The sequence below is a fragment of the Vipera ursinii genome (genome assembly GCF_947247035.1).
Source record: "Vipera ursinii genome assembly, chromosome: 2".
NCBI lineage: Eukaryota > Metazoa > Chordata > Lepidosauria > Squamata > Viperidae > Vipera > Vipera ursinii.
Window position 1 is genome coordinate 16,712,878 of NC_139513.1, and position 24,917 is coordinate 16,737,794.

Below are 24,917 nucleotides of genomic sequence, written 5' to 3' on the forward strand. Positions count from 1 at the left end.
TTCCTCTTGGGGATTAGGTGTGCAGGAGAACTCATCAAAACCTGCCTCTGCAACTTAACGAAGCTGTAAGACTGAATCTTGACCCCTCGTCTCTTCAGAGATTGTATTTTCTTTTACTTCCACGTTTAGCTAACAAACCCGGTATTTCCTATTGGTGCCCCATCCCTCCCTCAGCTATGCAAATTCAAGCGCCAATTGCTGTCACGACCCAAGAATCACCCATATTTCTTTTCCAAGCTCAGGAGTGGGCTGGGAGTGTCATTTCCCCCCTTCTGGCCAACTTTATTTAATTTAATTTAATTTAATTTAATAATTTGATTTCTATACCGCCCTTCTCCCGAAGGACTCAGGGCGGTGAACAGGGCAATACACAATAAAAATCGAATACAAAAATTAAAAAGCCATTAAACATCATGCCCATAAAATCAATACATATTAAAGTTACAACTAGTTTTAAAAACCCAACCCCATCCCGTCAGACCAGGCCAGCTTGTTCGAAAAAGAATGTTTTGAGATCGCGCCGGAAGGAGCGAAGGTCGGGGGCCATCCGGAGCTAAACCGGTACGCGGTTCCAAAGGTCTGGCACGCCGACAGAGAACGTTCTCCCCCTGGGGGTCACCAATCGGCATTCTTTGATCGGCGGCACCCTGAGGAGGCCCTCTCTGTGGGAGCGCACTGGACGGAGGGAAGTTGACGCCGGCCGCAGGTGTTGCCGTAGATAATCCGGACCCATGCCACGAAGGGCTTTGTAAGTCATAACTAACACCTTGAACCTCACTTTATACCTTCAACAGCAGTTTGCTATGCAAAAGAAAATCAGGAGAGGTTTTCCTGGCAGAGGATTTCAAGGCATTGCTGCAGATCAAGATCTTTTCTCAGTGCAGCTGAATCGGGCAATGAAAGGCTGGCCGCCTGGAACTTCAGCTCGCCCTCTGATTGGAGCTCTGACTTTGCCACCCAGAGAAAGACACCTGGGCCCTTCGGGCTCTGGGTTTAGCCCAGGGCACAGCAACAAAACGGCAGTTGCAATTCTCATGAAACTTTCGGAGGACTTGAGATAGACGGGGTACAACCATTATGTCCCTCCTAGCCCTCTGATCAGGTTTCAGTACTGTCAACCATGATAATTCTGGACCAGCTTTGGGGACTAGAAATGGGAGGCGCTTTATTACAGCGGTTCTACTTCTACCTCCGTGCCTGGTTCCAGTTGGTGTGGAGAAGAGAAGAGGAGCCTAGTCTTGGACCCCTCCAGGTTGTGGTGCCCTGGGACTCAAGGTTTTTCCTTTCCTTTTCTAACATCTACATGAAACCGCTAAGGGATGCCCTCCGTCCCACGATACCCAATTAGGTACAGGTAGTCTTGGACTTACAACATGTCATTATCAACCATTTGAAGTTACAACAGCACTGAAAAAAGTGACCTGTTTCCCTCGCATGCATTGCCAAATCCCCCTTGTCACATGATCAAAATTGTGATGCTTGGCGATTGACTCACATCTCTGACAGTTTCAGTCTCCTGTGGGTCGTGTGATCCCCTTTCTCAACTGAGCTGGTGCACAACCTGGAGGTCCCCCTGGACTCGTGGCTCTGGCTTGAGGGGGTCTTGATTGGGGGAGGGGCTTTGTAGAAATTCCTCTACTGGGCGAATTGTGTGCTTTGCTGGATCAGGCCTTGCACATGGGTCACTCGTGCCTCGGGCACCACCTGTTTGGATCACTGCCCTGAGCCACCCAGAAACTTCAACTGGTCAAGAACGCAGTTGCGCACACAGCAGTGGGGGCCCTTAGGCTGTCCATGTTTGTGGTGCGAGCTGCCCTGGATTCTTTTCTTTACAGGTGCAATTGAAGATGCTGGTTGTCATCTTTAAAGCTATTTACTATAGGAATAGGACTTAGAATTATATAAACCCCCTACCGCCCAGTGCTTTATAGCACTGTCTGTTTACAGTGCAAGAATATTCTTCCCAACAATCCGGGTCCTCATTTTACCAATCTCAGAAGGATGGAAGGCCCCGTCAGATCAAACCTCAGGCTGTGGACAGTGTCAGCTGGCAATACTGCATTCTGACCACTGAGCCACCAGGGTATCTGTCATTATTTTCCCACCGTTATTATTTTTGCATGTATCTGTTCTACCACGTTAGATAGGGCGGACACACTCCTAGCCTCTTCCCTTAAATATTGCCATCTGACAGGAGCTCGGAAGTGAGCCTTTTCCGTTGCAGACCCTGCCCCGGAAGTATGGCAGGCTTTTATCCCCCAAGCACTGGGATAAGAAGAGGCCCCTGCACATCACACGCTTGATTTGGCACCAGGTTTTTGTTTGTATGCATTTGGTTTTTAAACAGTTTTTATGTTAAATCATTGATTGTGAGCCAGCCAGAGTTTGTCATAATATGTGTGGCTGCATAAATATTTTAAGTAAATCAGAGGAAAAAGATGAGTCTGAGAAATGGACCTGCTGAGGCTGCCCATCCGCAACTTGTTTCAGGCACGGAAGGTGTATGCATTTCTTTAATTATCAAATTTATATGACGCTAGTCCTGCGGTTAACTTCTTCAATTTAACTCCTTGCAAGTTTTCAGCAAGAATGGCAACAGGCATGAACGTAGTTATTAAGGCCAGGAGGCCTAGTTAACTTCTTAATTAAAGCAAGAATCACTTTTGTGGGACTCCCAAATCATCAAAAGTGCCATCCACCTTGCTAGAAGTGCCCTGTATTTGTAGGGCAACTACATGTTAAATGTGGAGGCTTTAAACTTTGCCATTTTGCAATATATGGCCTTTATTGGTTTCTGTATTAAAGTGTTATTGCTGCAAGCCACCCAGCGACCATGAATTGGGTTACCATATATATTTTATTAACAAATAGAAATTCATATACATAGATATGTACAGTATGTATTTATATCCCACCTTTATGTAGAAATAACTCAAGGTAGCAAACGTACCTAATAGAGATGTAAGCTCCTTTACTCTCATCCAGCATGGCAGTTCCACTTTACTCCGTGAAAGAGAACTAGCACACTGGGCCAGAGAAAAGGAAGCTCAGATCAGACAGAAAACAAAATTCAAGATTCCACTTACAACACATTTTTCCTCGTGGAATTTCTTATGTGTGATAAGGGAAGTATTTTGTGTGAAACAGTTTGCAATCAGGACATTTGAATGTTTACTCCCTTATGTGTAATCCTACATGATTTATAAGGCTAGATCTTCTATTAAAATCTTTCCCACAATCCGAACATTGATATGGTCTCTCTCCTCTTGACAGTCCTCCAGTGTATCACCAAATTGAAACTTTTCCCACATTCGAGACACTCATATGGTTTTTCTTCTGTGTGAGTCCTCTGGTGTTTCACCAGGTAGGAAATCTGATTGAAACTTTTTCCCACAATATACACTCATGTTTTTTCTCCAGTGTGAGACCTCTGGTGTATCACCAAGTTGGAATTCTGCCTGAAACGTTTCCCATAATCTGGACACGGACAGGGTTTCTCTCCTGTGTGAATCCTCTGGTGTATTGCCAGAACAGAACTTTGAGAGAATCCTTTCCCACAATAAGGACATTCATGGTTTCCCTCCTGTGTGAGTCCTCTGGTGTCTCACCAAGGAGGAATCCCATTTGAAACTTTTCCCACAATCTGAACACTCATATGGTTTTTCTTCTGTGTGAGTAATTTGATGTTTCACTAGATTGACATTCTGACTGAAACTTTTCCCACAATCTGGACACTCATACAGTTTCACTCCTGCGTGACTCCTCTGGTGTATGATCAGGTTAGAATTATGACTGAAACCTTTCCCACAATCTGGACACTGATATGGTTTCACTCCCGTGTGAGTCCTCTTGTGTCTCTCCAAATTGGAACTGCAACTGAAACTTTTCCCACATTCAAGACACTCATGTGGTTTTTCTCCTGTGTGAGTCTTCTGATGTTTCACCAGGTAGGAATTCTGACTGAAATATTTGCCACAATCCAGACACTCATATGGTTTTTCTCCTATGTGGGTCCTCTGGTGAATCACCAGGTTGGAATTCTGGCTGAAATGTTTCTCACAATACAGACACTTATATGGTTTCTCTCCTGTGTGAATACTCTGATGGTTCACCAGCTTAGAATTCTGCTGGAAACTTTTCCCACAAACTGGACACTCATATGGTTTTTCTCCAGTGTGAGTCCTCTGGTGTATCACCAAGTTGGAATTTTGCCTGAAACCTTTCCCACAATCTGGACATTTGTATGGTTTCTCTCCTGTGTGAGTCCTCTGGTGTATCACCAAGTTGGAATTCTGCCTGAAACCTTTCCCACAATCTGGACATTTGTATGGTTTCTCTCCTGTGTGAGTCCTCTGGTGTATCACCAGAACAGAATTTTGAGAGAAACCTTTCCCACAATCAGGACACTCATATGGTTTTTCTCCTGTGTGAGTTTTCTGATGTTTCACCAGGTAGGAATTGTGACTGAAACTTTTCCCACAATCCAGACACTCATATGGTTTTTCTCCTATGTGGGTCCTCTGGTGTATAACCCGGTTGGAATTCTGACTGAATCGTTTGCCACAATCTGGACACTCATATGGTTTCTCTCCTGTGTGAGTAATTTGATGTCTCACTAGATTGCCATTCTGACTGAAACTTTTCCCACAATCCAGACACTCATACAGTTTCACTCCTGTGTGACTCCTCTGGTGTATGATCAGGTTGGAATTATGACTGAAGCCTTTGCCACAATCAAGACATTCAAAGAGTTTTTCGTCAGTGTGAGTCCTCTTGTGTTTCACCAAATTGGAATTACAACTGAAACTTTTCCCACATTCAAGACACTCATATGGTTTTTCTCCTGTGTGAGTCTTCTGATGTCTCACCAGGTAGGAATTCTGACTGAAACTTTTGCAACAATTTGGACACTCATATGGTTTTTCTCCTATATGGATTCTCTGGTGTATCACCAGGTTGGAATTCTTACTGAAATATTTCCCACAATACAGACACTCATATGGTTTCTCTCCTGTGTGAATACTCTGATGGTTCACCAGGTTAGAATTCTGCTGGAACCTTTTCCCACAAATTGGACACTCATATGGTTTTTCTCCAGTGTGAGACCTCTGGTGTATCACCAAGTTGGAATTCGACCTGAAACCTTTCCCACAATCTGGACACTGATATGGTTTCTCTCCTGTGTGAGTCCTCTGGTGTCTCACCAGGGTGGAATCCCATTTGTAACTTTTCCCACAATCTGAACACACATAAGGTTTTTCTCCTGTGTGAGTTCTTTGATGTCTCACTAGATTGCCATTCTGACTGAAACCTTTCCCACAATCCGGACACTCATATGGTTTCACTCCTGTGTGACTCCTCTGGTGTATGATCAGGTTGGACTTATGACTGAAGCCTTTGCCACAATCAAGACATTCAAAGAGCTTCTCCTCAGTGTTAGTCATCTTATATCTCACCAAATCGGAATTCCAACTGAAACTTTTCCTACAATCAAGACACTCATATAGTTTTTCTCCTGTGTGAGTTTGGTGTATCACCAGCTTGGAATTCCAAATGAAACTTTTCCCACAGTCTGGACACTCATATGGTTTCTTCCTACTGTGAGTCCTGTGTATTCACCAGATTTGTGTGCAGGCTAAAACTTTTGTCGCATTGGAAGAAGTGATAGAGCTTCTCTCCAGTATGGGTCCTTCCATGAATCATGAAGAAGCTCTTTTGAGTAAAGATTTGCCGCTCTCCAAATATTCCTATGCCTTTTCATAGTGTGGATCCGCTCGTGCATATTCAGCGGCGATCTGCAATCTATGCTTTTCCCACAATAGGCACTCTGTGAGTTTTTCCAAAACTGATATTCTTGGGATTCTTGAGGAGGCCAAAAATATTTCTGATCCCTTATTTGGAGGTTCTTTGATTCAAGCCATTCTTTCCTTCCACAAAGGCTTTAATTAATATCTGCCCATTTTGGATATCCCAGGTATCTTTTCCTTCCCACTGACTTCCAGCTATTTCCTATTTTTTTTCTTTATTTGAAAACTGTCCTCCTTGACTTCTCATGTAATGTTTCCTTGAGTTCTGTTTCTCATTCTCTGTTGTCCACACTGCTCTTCTTGGCATCCGCTTTCTCTGTAAGATTCATATTAATGGGTTAGTATCATTATTGTTTAAAAAAATGGCTGCAGAATGTGTGAAAGCAGCAAAAAACCCCTTATATTACCATGAAAACATTAAAATTCTAGTTGAACCTCTAATATTAATTAGGATTCATTTGGCATTTAGAAGATTGGTTAGATTCATGTTCAAATACTGAGTCAATCATAAAATTCTATTTTGGGGGGCTTGGGTAGATGACACATATCTATATTTATCTCTCTTACTCTCTATCTCTCTCACATTAACTCACTATTCCTCTATATCTCTATCTCTAATTTATTATTGGGTCAATCTCTCATTTCTATCTATCTGTATATCTATCTATCTATAGAATGTAATGTTTTTTATATTTATATATATATATAACACATTACTCTCTATTACTCCATCTCTATTACTCTCGCTATTTATGTTACTCTCTATCCCAGTGGCTCCCAACCTTTTCTATACTCTGCTTCGGATATATTCTCACACCCGTTACAAAAGTTTGAAATAACAAATTGTGCATATACACCATAATTTTGAAACTTCTAAACCCAGGTTTTTGCACCCCCTGGAATATCATCTCGCACCCCTGGTTGGGAACCCTTGCTCTATCTCTGTCTATCTAGGTAGATATATTGTCTCCAAGTAGCAAAAATCAATCATGTAGCTGAGTTTCTTACTAAAATTATCATTCCCACGGATTGCTACCCCTTTTTTTCCTACATATGGGGACCAATGACACAACAATGAATCTGAAAACAATAAGATTACAAACAGCTTGGGAAGAAAATTAAAGAATTAGGAGCACAAGTGGTGTTTTCATCTATACTTACAACAAAAGGCCAACATCCAATGAGGGAGCAGAGCATTTTAGAAATGAACCACTGGCTTAAAAACTGGTCTCATCAATAGGACTTCAGCTTCCTAGACCAGGGGTTGGCAACCCGCAGCTCTGGAGCCACATGCAGCTCTTTCAGCCTTCTATGGCTCCCAGTCGTCCTCTGCCATTTGCAGCGAGAGTCTCTCTCTCTCTCTCTCTCTCTCTCTCTCTCTCTCTCTCTGTGTGTGTGTGTGTGTGAAAAAAGAGAGTGGCGTCATGCTGTTCTCGGAGAAGCTGACAAACCTATTGGGCGGGGCTCCTGCCTTTGCTCCATCTCCACAGGAAGCAGCAGCGCTCTCTCTCTCTCTCTCTCACACACACACACACACACAGACGCACACACACACACACAGGGGGGGGGGACTGGCAGACCAAGGGCAGGAGAGCCAGCCCAAAAAGAATGTGTGCTAGCTTGTCCAACAACAGCGTGAAGCCAGCTTGCCAGGTAAGCAGAAGATCGGAGAGAGGGAGAGGGAGGGGGAGAGAGAAAGAGAGAAAAAGAGAGGGAGGGAAAGAGAGAGGGAAGGGGAGAGAGAGAACTGATGCATAGCAGCCTGTAATTAAAATCTTCAATCAAGCTCCCCACCTCACGTTTGCATGCATGTTTTACATATCCCAGTGTTTTTTTTCCTCTGGGAAATGGGTCCAAGTGGCTTTTTGAGTGTTTAAGGTTGCCAACCCCTGTCCTAGACCATAGTTTTTATTTCTTACATGAAGGGCTACTAGCAAGGCATGGAGTGAACCTCACAAAAACTGGAAAGACCGGCTCATCTTTTCAAAAGGGCTTTAAACTAAAATTGATGGGGGGGAAGTGACCTTTAGAACCTAATTTTATGCAAAAAGATAACCAATCACATAAGAAGGTAGGGAGTAAAGAGAAAGAAGAAATAAAAAAGAAAAACATAATGAAGTTGAGAGTGATGGAAAGGATGTAAATTCCAGTTACAAAGTAAGAGATATAAGAAACATACCCAAGACCCACAAAGGACTGAAATGCCACCCTATACAGTAACACTCAAAAGTTTAGAAAACAAACAAGGTGAACTTGAAGTACTAGCACACAAAGGCAGACATGACACAGTTGCCATTACTGAAGCTTGGTGAGATGAAACTCATGACTGGAATTATGGAAGGATACAAACTGTTCCAAAACAAACAGACCTAACAAAAGAGGTGTTGTTGCATTATATAAAAAAGATCACTGCATCTCTATAGAAATGCACAAAACCAAGGATGAAAATCCATATGGGGCAATATAAAAGGGGAAAAATACATTTCTATACGTGTGTATTATTTATTTATTTATTTATTTATTTATTATTGGGACTTATATGCAGCCCTATCTCCTGAAGGACTCAGGGCGGCTAACAACAATAAAATACAAAGATACTAAAGTTAAAAAGAATTAAATTAACAGCCCCAATAGAATAAATTAAAATTGAAGTTAAAAATTAAAAAACATTTTAAAATCCCTGTCGTCAGTCCAGGTCAGCCTGATGGAAAAGAAGTGTTTTAAGGCCGCGGCGAAAGGACCGGAGATCCGGGGCCATCCGGAGCTCAAGGGGAAGTTGGTTCCAAAGGGCTGGCGCTCCCACAGAGAAGGCCCTCCCCCTGGGGGTCACCAGACGACATTGTCTAGCCGACGGCACCCTGAGGAGGCCCTCTCTGTGTGAGCGTACTGGGCAATGGGAGATCGTTCCCGGCAGCAGACGGTCCTGCAAATATCCCGGGCCTAAGCCATGTAGGGCTTTAAAGGTAAGTACCAGCACCTTAAATCTATAGGCCACCCAATCAAGTAGAAGAAATAGATGAACTCTTGCTAATCAGTTAACAAATGTATGTAGGAGACATACCACAGTAGTAATGCGGTGGGCGCAGTTTCACTATGATGCATCCAACCTGCAGGCCAGCAGCTTGACACCCCTGAACTAGAGTCTTAAACTTTAAAAGAGCTGATTTTAACAAACTAAGAGAGAGCCTAAGAAAAATACCATGGATGAAAATCCAAAAGGGGAAAACAAATCAAGAAGTATGGGAAACACTGAAAAATATGGTCATAAAAGCCCAGTTCAACACAATATCACTGAAAAACAAATCCAACAAGAAACCAGCATGGTTGCACAAAAATCTTTCTGATAAAGAGAAAGACAAAAAGGATAAGTATAAACAAATGAAAAGAGGGACACATAACTAAGGCAGATTATCAGCAGATAGCTCAAATCTGCAAAGGTGAAGTCAGGAAAGCAAAAGCTCAGAATCAACAAAGACTTGCAACAAAAGTCAAAGATAATTAAAAAATTGAAACTTAACATTAAGAAAACCAAGATCATGGCATCCGGCCCTCTCAATTCCTAGCAAATGCATGGGGAAGAAATGGAGGTAGTGACAGATTTTATTTTCCTGGGCTCCAAGATGACCACAGACAGGGACTGCAGCCAAGAAATTAAAAGACGCTTGCTTCTGCAGAGGAAAGCCATGGCAAATCTAGACAGCACACTAAAAAGCAGAGACATCGCCCTGCCAACAAAAGTCCATATAGTCAAGGCTACGGTCTTCCCAGTTGCAATGTAGGGCTGTGAAAGCTGGACCATAAAAAAGGCTGAGCGCCAAAGAATTGAGGCCTTTGAACTGTGGTGCTGGAGAAGACTCCTGCGAGTCCCTTGGACTGCAAGGCGATCAAACCGGTCAGTCCTAGAGGAGATCAACCCTGACTGCTCTTTAGAAGGCCAGATCCTGAAGTTGAAACTCAAATACTTTGGCCACCTAATGAGAAGGAAGGACTCACTGGAGTAGAGCCTAATGCTGGGAAAGGTTGAGGGCAAGAGAAGAAGGGGATGACAGAGAATGAGATGGCTGGATATAGTCACTGAAGCAGTAGGCGTGAGCCTAAATGGACTCCAGAAGATGGTAGAGGACAGGAAGGCCTGGAGGAACGTTGTCCATGGGGTCGCGATAGGTCGGACACGACTTCGCAACTAACAACAAAATAAAAACAAGTTTCTTTCAACATATAAATGACAAGAAAAAAGGTCAAGGAAACAGTTGGTCCACTAAAGGGAGAAAATGTCAAGGAAGCAACAGGCAATAGAGAGAAAGGCGATCTGCTTAACTCCATCTTTGCATCAGTCTTCACGCAAAATGAAACTATAGCCCAACCTACAAAAAACATAACTGTAAGACAGACTAGAACTAGAAACTAAAATAAGCAAGAAGATGGAAAGAGAACACCTGTCTGATCTTAATCAATATAAATCACTGGGACCTGATGGATTACATCTCAGAGTTCTGAAGGAGCTGGCAGATATTATTTCAGAATTATTGTACCATATGTTGAAAATATCCTGGGGCACTGGGTAGTGCAAATGGGTGTGGAGTTTTCTTGGAACTGCCGAACTCCCTCTCCCTTGAGCCCTCAAAATTGAACAGCCCTCTCTCCACAGAGAGGGAGGAATACCACATCTTCAGTCTACAATACAGTCATTTCAGCAGTTCCAAGAAGGCTCCACACCCATTTGCACTACCCAGACGACCCTGAGGACCCAGATAAATCTCCAAGTGGCCTCAGTGACTCCCTAAAAGAATGCAAATGACCAGATGTCTGCAAGGAATATAAATCCTTCCATTCTCCACCATCCAGTGAGATCTGAAGAACCTTCTTGGACAAGCCAAACGTCTTCAAAGAAAAACAAGAAAGTCCTGTTGCGTCTTGAACAAGCATCTTTGGGACTACAGACCAATCAGCAAAACATCAATACCTGGGAAGATACTGGATAAAAGTAATCAAAAAACAGATCTGTTAATATCTAGAAACAAAGTTATAACTAGTAGCCAGCACAGGTTTGTTAAAAAAAAGATCATGCCAAACCAATCTTATTTCATTCTTTGACAAGAGTGACTAAATTAGTAGACCAGCAAAATGTTATGGACATAGCATACTTAGAATTCAGCAAGGCATTCAACAAAGTAGACCACAACCTACTTCTTGGTAAACTAGAGAACTGTGGGAAAGTACAGGGATATCCTCAATGAAAACCTGTTCCACAGCACTCAGGACCTAAGAAAGGGCTGATGGTTCACTTTCCAATATTACACCGATCCTAAGCACACAGCCAAAAAAACACAGGACTGGCATAGGAACAACTCCGCGAATCTCCCAGAGTGGCCCAGCCAGAGATCTGACTTAGATCCTATTGAACATCTGTGGAGGGACCTGGCAATGGCTGTCTACTGACAGTCACCTGAGCTTGAAAGCATTTTCAAGGAAAAATGGCAGAAAATCCCCCAGGTGTGCAAAGCTTGCTAGGCCATATCCCAAAAAAACTTGAGGGTGTAATTGCTGCCAAAGGTGCTTCAACTAAATACTGTGTGAATATTTATGTCAATGTGATATTTCGATTTTTAAATAAATTTACAGACATTTCTAAAATTCTATTTTCACTTTGTCATTATAGGGTACTGACTGTAGATTAATGAAAAAAAAATGAATTTCAACAACTAGAATCAGGCTGCAGCATAACAAATTTGACAAAAGTGAAAACTTTCTGAATGCACTGCATGTGTGCCTATTGACACAGAAATCCACACATAAGAATTTATTTATGCAAACAATTGTGTGTATTTCAGTGTGCAAAACGCTGCAGAAGTGCATTGACTCAACTTTTGCCCATGAAACTCCTCGCTTGTCAAGAATACAACGTGTAAATAAAATCACAACGAATGAAGTGTTACGTAAAGGCTGAGGGAGAGGGGCCGTTACAAAATATGAAATAGAAATACTTTTTTAAAAAAATCTCCCAGCAGAAAATCACAAGCAGCAGTTTTAAAACGTGCAGCCAGAGAGGAATAAAATTTAGGGAGGGAAGGAACACGCAGCAGCAGCCCAGGGCTCTGTTCTGGGCTCAGTACTCTTCAACATCTTCATCAACAATTTGGATGAGGGGATAGATGGGGAACTCATCAAATTTGCAGACGACACCAAGCTGGCAGGAATAGCCAAAATACTCCAGAAGATAGGCTTAAGATACAGGAAGATCTAGACAGACTCGAACACTGGGCACTATCTAACAAAATGAAATTCAATTGTGAAAAAAGCAAGGTTCTACATTTAGGCAGGAAAAATCAAATGCACAGGTATAGTATAGGTGGTACCTTGCTTGATAGTAGTAACTGTGAGAGAGATCTCGGAGTCCTAGTGGACAATCACTTCAATATGAGCCAGCAGTGTGCTGCAGCTGCCAAAAAAGCCAACACAGTGCTAGGCTGTATTAACAGAGGGATAGAATCAAGATCACGTGAAGTACTAATACCACTTTACAATGCTTTACTAAGGCCACACCTGGAATACTGCATCCAGTTTTGGTCACCACGATGTAAAAAAGATGTCGAGACTCTAGAAAGGGCACAGAGAAGAGCAACAAAGATGATTGGGGGACTGGAGGCTAAAACATATAGGGAACGGTTGCTGGAATTGGGTATGTGTAGTTTAATGAAGAGAAGAGTGAGGGGTGACATGATAGCAGTGTTCCAATATCTCAGGGGCTGCCACAAAGAAGAGGGAGTCAAGCTATTCTCCAAAGCACCTGAAAGCAGGACAAGAAGCAACGGATGGAAACTAGTCAAGGAGAGAAGCAACCTAGAACTAAGGAGAAACTTCCTGACAGTTAGAACAATTAACCAGTGGAACAACCTGCCTTCAGAAGTGGTGAATGATCCAACACTGGAAGTTCTTACCACTTGTCTGAAATGGTATAGGGTTTTCTGCCTGAGCAGGGGGTTGGACTAGATGACCTCCAAGGTCCCTTCCAACTTATTATTATTATCTTTCAGCCTCGTCCCTTCGCTGCTTCCACACCGCGGAGGAAACCAAAGAGCCCGATTTACTCCCGGCTTCTCCTCCGACCTGCCTTCCGCTCACCTCCCAAAAGCCGCTTCGACCCTCGAAACACAGGAAGAGGCTCCGCCTACGCCATCTTTCTCCCGTGGCTGAGCCGGAAGAGGAAGTTCCTTTGTTTTTGGCCTCCTCTTCTCTCCGTCCTCTCTGGTAATTCAATACTCTATCGTTTCAATTCGTTCCAGCGCAGCCTTTCTCCCTCCGTTACGAATATTAGCACTAACGATGCCGCTGCTGTAGTCTCCGCTTTCTAGGCATGCGTGTTCCCGATTTGTAGAGCGCCATCAAGCGACATAAGGCTGAAACTCAGGCTCGTCCTATCTCAACCCTCAAACGTTTGCAAGATGTTTTCATTGATTCCGGGCTTATGTGCCATTAAGTCGTATTCCACTCCCATTGAACACACACCTATAGGTTTTCTCCCTGAGGATCTATCCTAAACCTTTTCTTTCAGGTCTCCCAAGAGTGCAGTCGTTGTTCCTCTTACTGCAACTAAACCAAAGGAAAGTGTAAATGTGTAAGGGGAAATGATGTACAACAGCCAACGAGAAAGGGCATCTTCCTTGGGGGCTGGAGAAGATGGTTCCAGCCAGTTTTTTCGTCTTCAGGGGTGCAAGATAACTCCTTGAAACCTCCCTCGGCAAATGATTGAAGCTGTAAGATTGAAGCTTCACCCTATTTAGCTTCATAAAGTTAGCAGGTGCTGCAGCCAAAAACTTCCTGAAGTATTTCTGTGTGCGTCCATATATAGTTGTCAGCTTCATCCTATTCAGGGGTCTTCAAACTTGGCCTTTTTACTACTTGTGGACTTCAGCTCTCAGCCAGGTGTGCTGGGAGTTGAAGTCCTCAAGTCATAAAAGGCCCAGGTTTAAAGATCCCTGATCCAATTAATAGAAGAATGAAAGACGGGAGAAACCGGGAAGTGCCCACTGGCATTGCCCCTGAACCCCATCTAGATAGGAGGTAGATGCGATTTTCACATCTGTTTTAATGGGGAGTTTAAATCTTGCTAGGCAGCGGAATTGCTCAGAACTGCTCTCCCAATTCCAAGCCTTCCCACCTTTCAGCCTTATTATTCCCAAGCAGCTTGAGCAAAAACACTGGGAGGAAATCAGTTTGCAGGAAGCTGGTCCAAAGATTTCTGCATTTTTTGCAGGAGTGGTTTTAGGGGAGATCAAAAGCTCTCTAAATCCTACAATTTTATGAATCCTCTTGTGGCTCTAGGGAAGGATGGTGGTGGCGGCCTTATGCTTTGAGGCTGCTTTTCTTCACCTGGAACTGGAGTCAAGGTAGAAGAAATTATGAACTGTCCTAAATATCAAGTCAATTTTGGCACAAAACCTTCAAGCCTCTGCCAGAATCCTGAAGATGAAGAATAATTTCGCCATTCAATGACCCAGAGGATACTCCCATGTCATTAAAACAATGGCCTCACCAGGGGAACATCTAAGTTTTGGAATGGTCTAGCTGGAGCCCAGACCTGAATCCAATTAAAAATCTTTCAGTGACTCTCACAATCCGGCAAGATTTGGAGCGATTTGCAAGGAAGAGTGGGCAAAGATTCCCAAGGCAAGATGTGCCAGGCTCCTATCTCAAAAGCCTGCATGCTGTGATAAGATCAAAAAGAGCTTCAGGAAAGAATTAATTTAAGGCTGCACATCTTTATTGTTAAATTAATTATTGTTATCTTTCCTCATAAAACATTTGTTTTTCAGTTGAATTGTACAACTTTTAAGTTAGATTAAAGGTGAAAAAATTCTGAGGTGATTTGTCTTGGTCTGATTTACTTACATCCCAAAAACCTGGCATTTTACAAGAAGTGTGGAGACATTCTCTATGCCCTGTATGTCTGGGGAATAGTTAATATACTGTAGATGCAAATATATGTACAGAGAGAAATATAAAGGTAAAGGTTCCCCCGCACATGCGTGCTAGTCGTTTCCAACTCTGGGGGCCGGTGCTCATCTCCGTTTCAAAGCCGAAGAGCCAGCGCTTGTCCGAGGACGTCTCCGTGGTCATGTGGCCGGCATGACTAGATGCCAAAGGCGCACGGAACGCTGTTACCTTCCCACCATAGTGGTCCCTATTTTTCTACTTGCATTTTTACGTGCTTTCGAACTGCTAGGTTGGCAGAAGCTGGGACGAGTAACAGGCGCTCACTCTGTACGCGGCACTCGGGATTCGACCCGCCAAACTGCCGACCTTCTGATCGACAAGCTCAGCGTCCCAACCCACTGAGCCACCGCATCCCTTTGAGAGAAATATACATGCCTACAAATTTTTATTTTATTTTTTATTTTAATCCCATTTATATCCCGCCCTTCTCCGAAGACTCAGGGCGGCTTACAATTTAAGCACAAACCAATGTGCTTAGCAATATGTAAATATGTAGAATATCCATGTGTATTTTAGCCTGAAAAAATGTCCCAAAATTGTTACTGTCAAACCTTCTGAGGTAATTTTAGAGATGTGGGGACTTTAACTGATGAAATGATACCTAAAGTCTCTGCAAGTTTGAAACATCAGTTTTGCCCGTGGAAGCCCTCAACTCCAAATAAGGGCAGAAAATAATATCAACAATCTCTCTGGTGACATCTCCATTCAATTTAGGTGTTGGTCATCACCTTTAAAAGCAATTTCTTTATTTTAGCAATAGCTATTAGACTTATATACCGCACCACAGAGCTTTAAAGCACTCGGTTTACAGGGTCAGCATATTGGCCCCCCATAGTCGTGTGATCATAATTCAGATGCTTGGCAAGAGGGCGTCTTGCACATCGGTCACTCATGCCTTTGTCACCACCTATTTGGATCACTACACTGGGCCACACAGAACCTTCAACTGGTCCAGAATGCAGCAGCACAGACCCCAATGAAGCCCCCTAGGTTGGCCATTTAAAATTTCTGTGGTATGAGATGCACTGGATTCATTTCTTTAAGGTGCAATTCAACATGCTGGTCATCACCTTTAAAGCTATTTCTTTATTATAGCAATGGCGCTTAGAATTACATACCGCCCCAAAGTGTTTTATAGCACTCTTTAAACCAAGAATGTTATATTGTTCCCAACAATCTGGGTCCTCATTTTACTGAACTCAGAAGGATGGAAGGCTGAGTCAACCTTGAACCCCTTTCAGGATTGAATTCCAGGCTGTGGGCAGAGTCAGCTGGCAACACTGCATACTGACCACCGAGCCAACAGGACACCTGTCATTAAAGTTCCACCTTTATTATTTTTGCATCTATCTGTTCTACCAGGTCAGATATGGTGGGCAAGCTCCTAGTCCCTTCCCTTAAATACTGACATCTGATAGGATGTCAACACTGCATACTAACCACTGGACCAGGGCACCTGTCATCTTTATTATTTTTGCATCTATCTGTTCTATTGGTTCAGATAGGGTGGGCATGCTTCTAGCCCCTTCTTTTAAATATTGCCATTGAATAGGAGCTAGGAAGGGAGCCTTTTCCATTGCAGACCCTGCCCTATGAGGCACTCTTCATCCTGAATTGTGGCAGGCCTTTATCCTCCTAGTGTTCTGTAAACCAAAGCAGATCTAGCTTTTCTCCTAAGCATTGGGATAAGAAGAGGCGCCTGCAGATCAGAAGCTTGAATTGGAACCAGGTTTTTCCTTAATGCATTTGGTTTTAATATGTTTTTTTCAGTTATTGATTGGGACCCAGCCAGATTGTTATGATATGGGTGGCTACATAAATATTTCAAATAAATCAGAGGAAAAAGAAATGAATCCAAAATTTGGCCCCCACTGAGGCTGCCCATCTGCAACTCGCTTGAGGCACTGAAGGTCTATGCATTTCTTTAATTATCAAATTTATAGGCTGCTAATCCTGAGGTTAACTTCTCCAATTTAACTCCTTGCAAGGAGAAAGATTTACAGTTTGGAGCAAGAATGGCACGAGGCATGGATGTAGTTAGTAAGACCAGGAGGCCTAGTTAAGTTGAACAAAATTCGAACAAAAGCAAGAATCACCTTTTACGGATGCCCAGACATCAAAATTTAATCAACCATGCTAGAAGTGGACTGTATTTGCAGCTTAAGTACATGTTAAATGTGAAGGCTTTGCATTTCACTATTTGCAATATAGTCGGTTTATTGCTTTCTGTATTAAGGTTTTATTGCTGTAAACCATGTGGAATCACCTGAGTTCAGACATGTCAAACACAAGGCCCAGGGGCCGGATCCGGCCCGCGAAGTGGTTTCATGTGGCCTGCGAAGCCATCCTGGAAACAGTGAGGGAACGGCCCCCACTGCCTTGGCCCTGGCCCAGAGACCCTCCTTCTGCCAGAGACCCCCAGATCTGTCCCATTCCTGCCCAGGCCCCCATAGGCACCCTTGATGCGAATGATGTAGAGCTGGCCACGCCCACCCAGTAGGCCATATGCACTTTAGCCACGCCCACCCAGTAGGCCACGCCCACCCAGGCCACACCCACCCAGCCCCCTGAGGGCAATTACAATGCTGATGCGGCCCTCAATGAAATTGAGTTTGACACCCCTGCCTTAGTTGGACTGCCATAAACATTTAATGAGTAAAAATGCATAAAAATACAAAATACATCTATTTACATCCCAGTTTATTATATATACAAGTAGCTCAAGTCAGCAAACATACCTAATAGAGATCCATGCTCGTTTTCTTTGCCTCAGCACAGCAATTCCCCTCAACTCCGTGAAAGGGAACAACCACACTGGGACAGAGAAAGGAAGCTCAGATCTCTTCCCTCATGTTTGGTACTAAGTCATGTTTGACTAAAAAGAATAGGGCAAAAAATTAAATAATTAGCTTCTCAGCTTTCAGCAAGTGACGAGAAATGAAGTTCAGGATACCTCTACAAACATCAAATTTCGCCTCGTGTGGAATTTCTTGTGTGTGATAAGGGAGGAATTCCGTGTGAAACACTTTCCGCAATCTGGGCATTTGAATGGTTTCTCCCCTGTGTGTAACCTTACATGATTGATAAGGCTAGACCTACTACTGAAATCTTTCCCACAATCCGGACACTCATACGGCTTCTCTCCTGTGTGAGTCCTCCAGTGTATCACCAAACTGGAATTCCTTACGAAACTTTTCCCACACTCAAGACACTCATATGGTTTTTCTCCTGTGTGAGTCCTCTGGTGTATCACAAGGTACGAATTTCGAATGAAAGTTTTGCCACAAAAAAGACACTTATATGGCTTGTCTCTTGTGTGAGTCCTCTGGTGTTTCACCAGGTATGAATTCCGAATGAAACTTTTTCCACAAAACAGACACTCATATGGTTTTTCTCCTGTGTGAGTCCTCTGGTGTATAATGAAGTCCAAATTTTGAATGAAACTTTTCCCACATTCCAGACACTCATATCTGTTTTCTCCTGTGTGAGTCCTCTGGTGTTTCACCAGGTAGGAATTCTGAGTGAAAGTTTCTCCACAATCTGAACACTGATATGGTTTTTCTCCTGTGTGAGTTCTCTGGTGTATCATCAGATTAGAATTCTGACTGAAACTTTTCCCACAATACAGACATTCATATGGTTTTTCTCCTGTGTGAGTTCTCTGGTGTATCACCAGCTTGGAATTCCGAGTGAAACGTTTCCCACAATCTGGACATTCATATAGTTTCTCTCCTCTGTGAGTCTTCTGGTGTATCACCAAGTCGCACTTTCGAATGAAAGTTTTCCTACATTCAAGGCACTCATATGGGCTTTCTCCTGTGTTAATCCTCTGGTGTTGCACCAGGTACGAATTCCGAATGAATCTTTTTCCACAAAACAGACACTCATATGGTTTTTCTCCTGTGTGAGTTCTCTGGTGCACCACCAGGTTGAAATTCCGAGAGAAACTTTTCCCACAATCATGACACTTATATGGTTTCTCTCCCGTGTGAATCCTTTGGTGAATCACCAGGAGAGAATTCTGCTTGAAACTTTTCTCACAGTCCAGACACTCGTATTGATTTTCCCCTGTGTGAGTCCTCTGATGTTTCACCAGGTAGGAATTCTGTCTGAAACTCTTCCCACAGTCAGGACATTCAAAGGATTTCTCTCTTGTGTGAGTTTTCCGGTGTTTCACCAGGTAGGAATTCTGACTGAAACTTTTCTCACAATCCAGACACTGATACGGTTTTTCTCCTGTGTGAGTTCTCTGGTGTACCACCAGGTTGTAATTACGAGAGAAACCTTTCCCACAATCACAACACTTATACGGTTTCTCTCCCGTGTGAGTCCTCCGGTGTATCACCAGGTGAGAATTCCGAGTGAAACTTTTCCCACAATCAGGACATTCAAAGGGTTTCTCCCCAGTGTGAATCCGCTTGTGTCTCACCAGATTGGTGTGCATGCTAAATCTTCTTAACACATTGGGAGGACTGATAGAGCTTCTCTCCGGTATGGTTCCTTCTATTAATCATGAGGGAGCTATTCTGAGTAAAGTTTTGCTCCAATCTAAACATTTGTATTGGTTTTCATCGCCTCCTGAATCAGCAGTCATTTGCAATCGGTGTTTTTCCCACAAGAAGGCATCTGCGGGGTTTTTCCAACACTGATATCCGTGGATTCTTGAGAAGGCCAAAAATATTTCTGATTTCTTACCTGGTGGTGTTTTCCTTCCTTAAAGGCTTTAATTTAATGACTGAACATTTTGGCTAGCCAAGTAACCTTTTCCTTTCCACTGATTTCAAGGTCTTCGCCAGTTTTTCTTTATTTGGAAATTATCCTCCTTGACTTCTCATGTAATGCTTTCTTGAGTTGCACATACTCTTTTTTTTCCAGCTGAAAACTTTGTTCTTCTAATTCTCTCCCTTGTTTCTCATCTGCTGAGGAAGGAGGAGTGTTTTTACACTTTCTGGAGGAAGTGGGAAAGAATTTGATTGATGCTTTGTTTTACATTTTAATGCTGCTTCTCATTTTCTGTTGTCCAGAGTGCTCTTCTTGGCATCCTCTTTATCTGTTAAGATTCATATGAACAGGTTAATTTCATTATTGTTTAAAAAATGGCAGCAGGTCATGTGAAAGCAGGGGGGGGGAAAACCCCATATATTACATGAAAACATCAAAATTCTAGTTTAACCTCTAGCATTAATTATGATTCATTTGGCAGAACAAAGACTAGCAAGATTCAAAATTCTCTTTTTGGCTTGGAGAGATCACACACACATGCACACAAACGCCCGCAGAAATACACACACAAGAATTTATGTATGTAGAAAATCTATGTCTATTTCATTGTGCAAAATATTCCAGAAGTGCGTTTTCTCATTTTTTAAAATCTAATTTAGAAAGATGGGGACCCTAAGAGCTGAAAGGGTGGCCAAATCCTATGCAAGATTTAGAAGCATCCGTTTTATCCCATGACATTCCTCACTTGCCAGGAAAACAACATGTCAATAAAATCACAAGAAATGAAGTGTTATGTGAAGTATCAGGGTGATGGGCGGATATGAAATATAAAGAAAGATTTTTTTAAAAAAATATCCCAAATCTCAAATTCAGAAATGGAAGGCTCCTTGTAGGTCTTCCACCCTAACCCCATATTCAAGCAAGAGAGCCTAACCATTTCAGACAAATGGCTGTCTAGTCTCTTCTTGAAAACCTCCTGTGATGAAGCACTCACTTCTGAAGGCAAGGTGTTCCACTGGTTAATTTTTCTCACTGCTAGGAAAGTTTCTCAATTCCAAGTTGCTTCTCTCCTTGATTAGTTTCCACTCGTTGGTTCTTGTCTTGCCTTCTGGTGCTCTGGAAAACAAGTTGACACCCCCCCCTCTTCTTTGTGGTAGCCCCTCAAATACTGGAACATTACTATCATGTCCCCCCTAATCCTTCTTTTCTCTAGACTGGCCATACCCAATTCCAGCAACCATTCTTCTTATGTTTTAGTCTCTAGGCCCTTTAAATTTTAGCCTCTCCAAACTCCCAGCAGAAAATTACAGGCAGAAGTTTTAATCGTGCAGCCTAAATGTAAAAAACATTTGGGAAGAGAAAGAAGCAGTCAACATGCTTCAACGTCTCTGCTTGTACACCATGGAGGAAACCCAAGACCCTACTTGGTCCTGGCTTCTTCTTAGACCTGCCCTCCACTCACCTTCCAGTTGGTGCTTCGACCCTGGGAAAAGCACGACTGCTGCCCTCCACATCTCCATCCTCCCATGGATGACCTGGAAGAGGAAGTTCCTCTGCCCTTCCTTGACATCCTTTCTAGCAATACTCTATGGTATTGATGCCTTTCATTTCAGCTGCTCTCCCTCCGTTTTGATCTTGTATCTCAGCCACCAGTGATGCTGCATCTCGATTGACGGTTGTATAGACACTGGAGTCGTATTAGCACTTCCCCTAATGATGCGAGGGGTGTATTTGTATTTTGCTATTTACCAGCACTATGCGTCAGCAGGAAAAAAAGCAGAGGCATAGAATCAGAAATCATGTGAAGTATTATTACCGCTTTATAATGCATCATCCAGTTTTGGTCACCACATTGCAAAAAAGATGTTGAGACTGTGGAAAAAGTGCAAAGAAGAGGAACTGAGATGATTAAAGGCCCGAAGACTAAAACATATGAAGAACAGTTGCAGAATTTTGGTTTGGCTAGTCTAGAGAAAAGAAGGAGTAGGGGGGATAGGATAGCAGTGTTCCAGTATTTGAGAGGCTGCCACAAAGAGAGGGGGGTGTCAATTTATTCTCCAAAGCATCAGAAGGCAAGACAAGAAACAATGGATGAAAACTAATCAAGGAGAGAAGCAAGCTGGTGTGGGAACGGCCAGAATTTGGCTTCCCAAGAATTTGGTTTCTCAGCCTTCAGCTTTCTCAACCCCCTTAATTGGCCTCCGTTTGTTTCAGTGAGAGCAAACTCTCCTGGCTCACAGGCAGGCTGGCATGTGGGAGGTTTGGGAAACACTATGATAAAGCTTTCTCATATAGTACCTTGTTTTTGTATGATCTCATAGGCACCTGAGAAATTCTCTCTATGTATCCAATTATCTATCTATCCAATTATGTATCCTATGTTGTATGAGATTGATGGAGTTTTTGTAATGTTGGAGGTGAATAAAAGTTCAGCGGGCAGTGCTCAAGGCTTTTTTCTGTGGAGACGAGGCTGCCTGGCTGGTTCAAAGCTCTCTATCGACCCAGGTCTGAATTCCTTTCCCTTCATCTGAATTTATTTCCCCTTCAAGCTGGAATTAAGGAGAAACTTCCTAACACTGAGGTCAATTAACCAGTGGAACAGCTTGCCTTCAGAAGCTGTGGATGTTCCCTCACTGAACGTTTTCAAAAAGAGTGGACAGCTATTTGTCTGAAATGATATAGGGTCTCCTGCCTAAGCGGGGGATGGACTAGAAGACCTCCAAGCCCCTTCCTTTTCTATTGATTGCTTATAGAGGGGTTATTGGTTTCTGTATATAAATCTGCATTTTGCCATTTGCAATATATTCTGTATTAGGGTTTTATTGCTGGAAGCCATCTGGCATCACCTTAAGTTGGGCTGCCATATACGTTAACAAATAAAAATACATACATACATACATATTGATATCCTGCCTTTATTTTATGTAGAAATAACTCAAGGTGGCAAACATACCTAACAGAGAACCCAGTTCTTTTTCTCTCCCACTGCACAGAAGTTTCCCTTGACTCCGTGAAAGGGAACGACGACACTGGGCCAGAGAAAGGAAGCTCAGCTCTCCTCCCTCACGTTTGATACTAAGACACATTTGACTAAAAAGAATAAAGAAAGAAAGAAAATGGTTTCTCAGTGGGGCTTAGAATAAGAGAATACAAATGAAATTCAACATTCTTCTACACATATAAAATTTTGCTTCATGTGGAATTTCATTTGTGCAGTAAGAGAGGACTTTAGTATAAAACACTGCCCGAAATCTGGGCATTTGAATGGTTTCTCCCCTATGTGTAACCTTATATGATTTATAAGGTTAGACCTAGTGCTGAAATCTTTCCCACAATCTGGGCACATATATGTTTCTCTCCTGTGTGAGTCCTCTGACTGAAACCTTTCCCACAAAACAGACACTTTCATTATTGTTTAAAAAATGGCTGCAAAACCTGTAAAAACAGCAAAAAAACAAAACAAAACACCCATTTGTTACCATGAAAAAAGGAAACATATCAAATGCTAGTTTAACCTGCAAAATTACTTATGATTCATTAGGCACATAGAAGGCTAGCAAGATTCAAATTCAAATATACACTCATATCCAGCCATGAAATTCTCTTTGTGGCTTGGGTAAATCACAAACTATTAGCATTGCAAATTATTATAAAATGTACCTGAACATACTGAGGATTATACAGATACATGTATATGCACACAGAAATAAGGTAAATGTAAAGGTTCCCCCGCACATGCGTGCTAGTCGTTTCCGACTCTAGGGGCCGGTGCTTATCTCTGTTTCAAAGCTGAAGAGCCAGCGCTTGTCTGAGGACGTCTCCGTGGTCATATGGCCGGCATGACTAGACGCCAAAGGCGCACGGAACGCTGTTACCTTCCCACCGTAGTGGTCCCTATTTTTCTACTTGCATTTTTACGTGCTTTCGAACTGCTAGGTTGGCAGAAGCTGGGACGAGTAACAGGCGCTCACTCTGCTACGCGGCACTCGGGATTCGATCCGCCAAACTGCCGACCTTCTGATCGACAAGCTCAGCGTCCTAACCCACTGAGCCACCGCGTCCCACACAGAAATACACACCTACAAACTTATATAGAAAATCAACGTGTATTTCAGCCTGCAAAATGTCCCAGAAGTCAATTTGCTCAGTTACGATTATATTTTTTAAATCTAATTTTAGAAGGGTGAGGGCACTAACAGAAGAAATGGTGCCCAAAACCTATGCGAGATTTAAAGGGTCCGCTTTGCCCATGAAACTCCTGGCTTGCCAGGAAAACAACGTTATCAGTAACATCACAAGGAATGAAGTGTTAGGTGAAGATCGAGGGAGACAGGCGGTTAAGAAATATGAAATAAATACTTTCTAAATGTCCCATTTTTCCCCCCACATCCCAACAGAAAATCACAGGTAGCAGCTTTAAATCATGCAGCAGAAGGATAATAACATTTGGGAAGAGAAAGAATATGCAGCAGCAGCCGACATCTTTCAGCCTCGTCCCTTCGCTGCTTCCACACCGCGGAGGAAACCAAATAGCCCGAGTTACTCCCGGCTTCTCCTCCGACCTGCCCTCCACTCACCTCCCAGGAGCCGCTTCGACCCTCCAGACAGCGCCATCATCCTCCCGCGGGTGACCAGGAAGAGGAACTTCGTCTATCCTTCTCGTCTTCATCTTCTCATTCTCTCTAGCAATACAAAACTCTATCGTTTCAACTCGTTCAACATCAATCTCCCCCCCCCCCCCCCCCGCCACTTTCCTAGAATAGCTCTGCCGCCGCTGGACTCTATCTGCTTTCTAAGTGCGAGTGTGGCTTCTTTGTAGAGCGCCATCTAGCGATAGACGGCTGAAGAACAGGCTCGTTCTAACTTCAACCCTGAGGCAAGTTTGCAAGATCTTCTCGTTGATGCTGTGCTTCCTTTTGTGCCGTCGGGTCGTATTCGACTCCCACCGAGAACATCGATAGCTTTTCTCCCCGAGGATCCATCCCACACCTTTTCTTTCAGGTTCCCCAAGAGGGCAATCATTGTCTCTGGAGCTGAGCCCGAAAGGAAAGCGCCCTTTGGGGTGGGGATGGGGACTGAAGTGCAAATAGGAAAGGAGAAAGTGGTCACTGTTTCCTCTGTGGGGTTGTGTGCAAGTTAACTCCTTGAAATTTCCCTGTGTAACTTAACGAAGGTGTAAGTGAGGCTTGACCCCTTGTCTCTTCTATGGTTTTATTTTCTTTTACTTCCATGTTTAGCTAACAAACCCAGTATTTCCTATTGGTGCCCCATCCCTCGTTAGCTATGGAAATTCAGGTGCCAATTGCTGTCGCAACCCGAGAACTGTCCATATTTCTTTTCCAAGCTCAGGAGAGTGATTGAGGAGTATTTCCCCCCCCCTTCTGGACAGTTGGC

General features: G+C 43.1%; 1 protein-coding gene across 8 annotated transcripts in view; it reads right to left on the reverse strand.

The window, feature by feature from the left end:
* The window catches only part of LOC310635347 (uncharacterized protein), a 114,314-nt gene extending 90,141 nt beyond the window's left edge, over positions 1-24,173 (reverse strand). The window contains exons 1-4 of one of the 8 annotated variants that reach the window (XM_083354186.1): positions 24,101-24,172; positions 22,477-22,613; positions 20,986-21,277; positions 17,489-20,639 (exon numbers count right to left, since the gene is read on the reverse strand). In XM_083354186.1, coding sequence (XP_083210312.1) covers positions 17,746-19,245 — 1,500 coding nt within the window. In that variant the 5' untranslated portion in view covers positions 19,246-20,639; positions 20,986-21,277; positions 22,477-22,613; positions 24,101-24,172 and the 3' untranslated portion in view covers positions 17,489-17,745. Of the gene's footprint in view, positions 6,124-12,929; positions 13,003-17,488; positions 20,908-20,985; positions 21,278-21,339; positions 21,396-22,476; positions 22,614-24,100 lie in introns of those variants that run through there. The other 7 variants (XM_083354187.1, XM_083354181.1, XM_083354185.1 and 4 more) reach the window with 7 other exon arrangements.
* Positions 24,174-24,917: the final 744 nt, after the last annotated feature.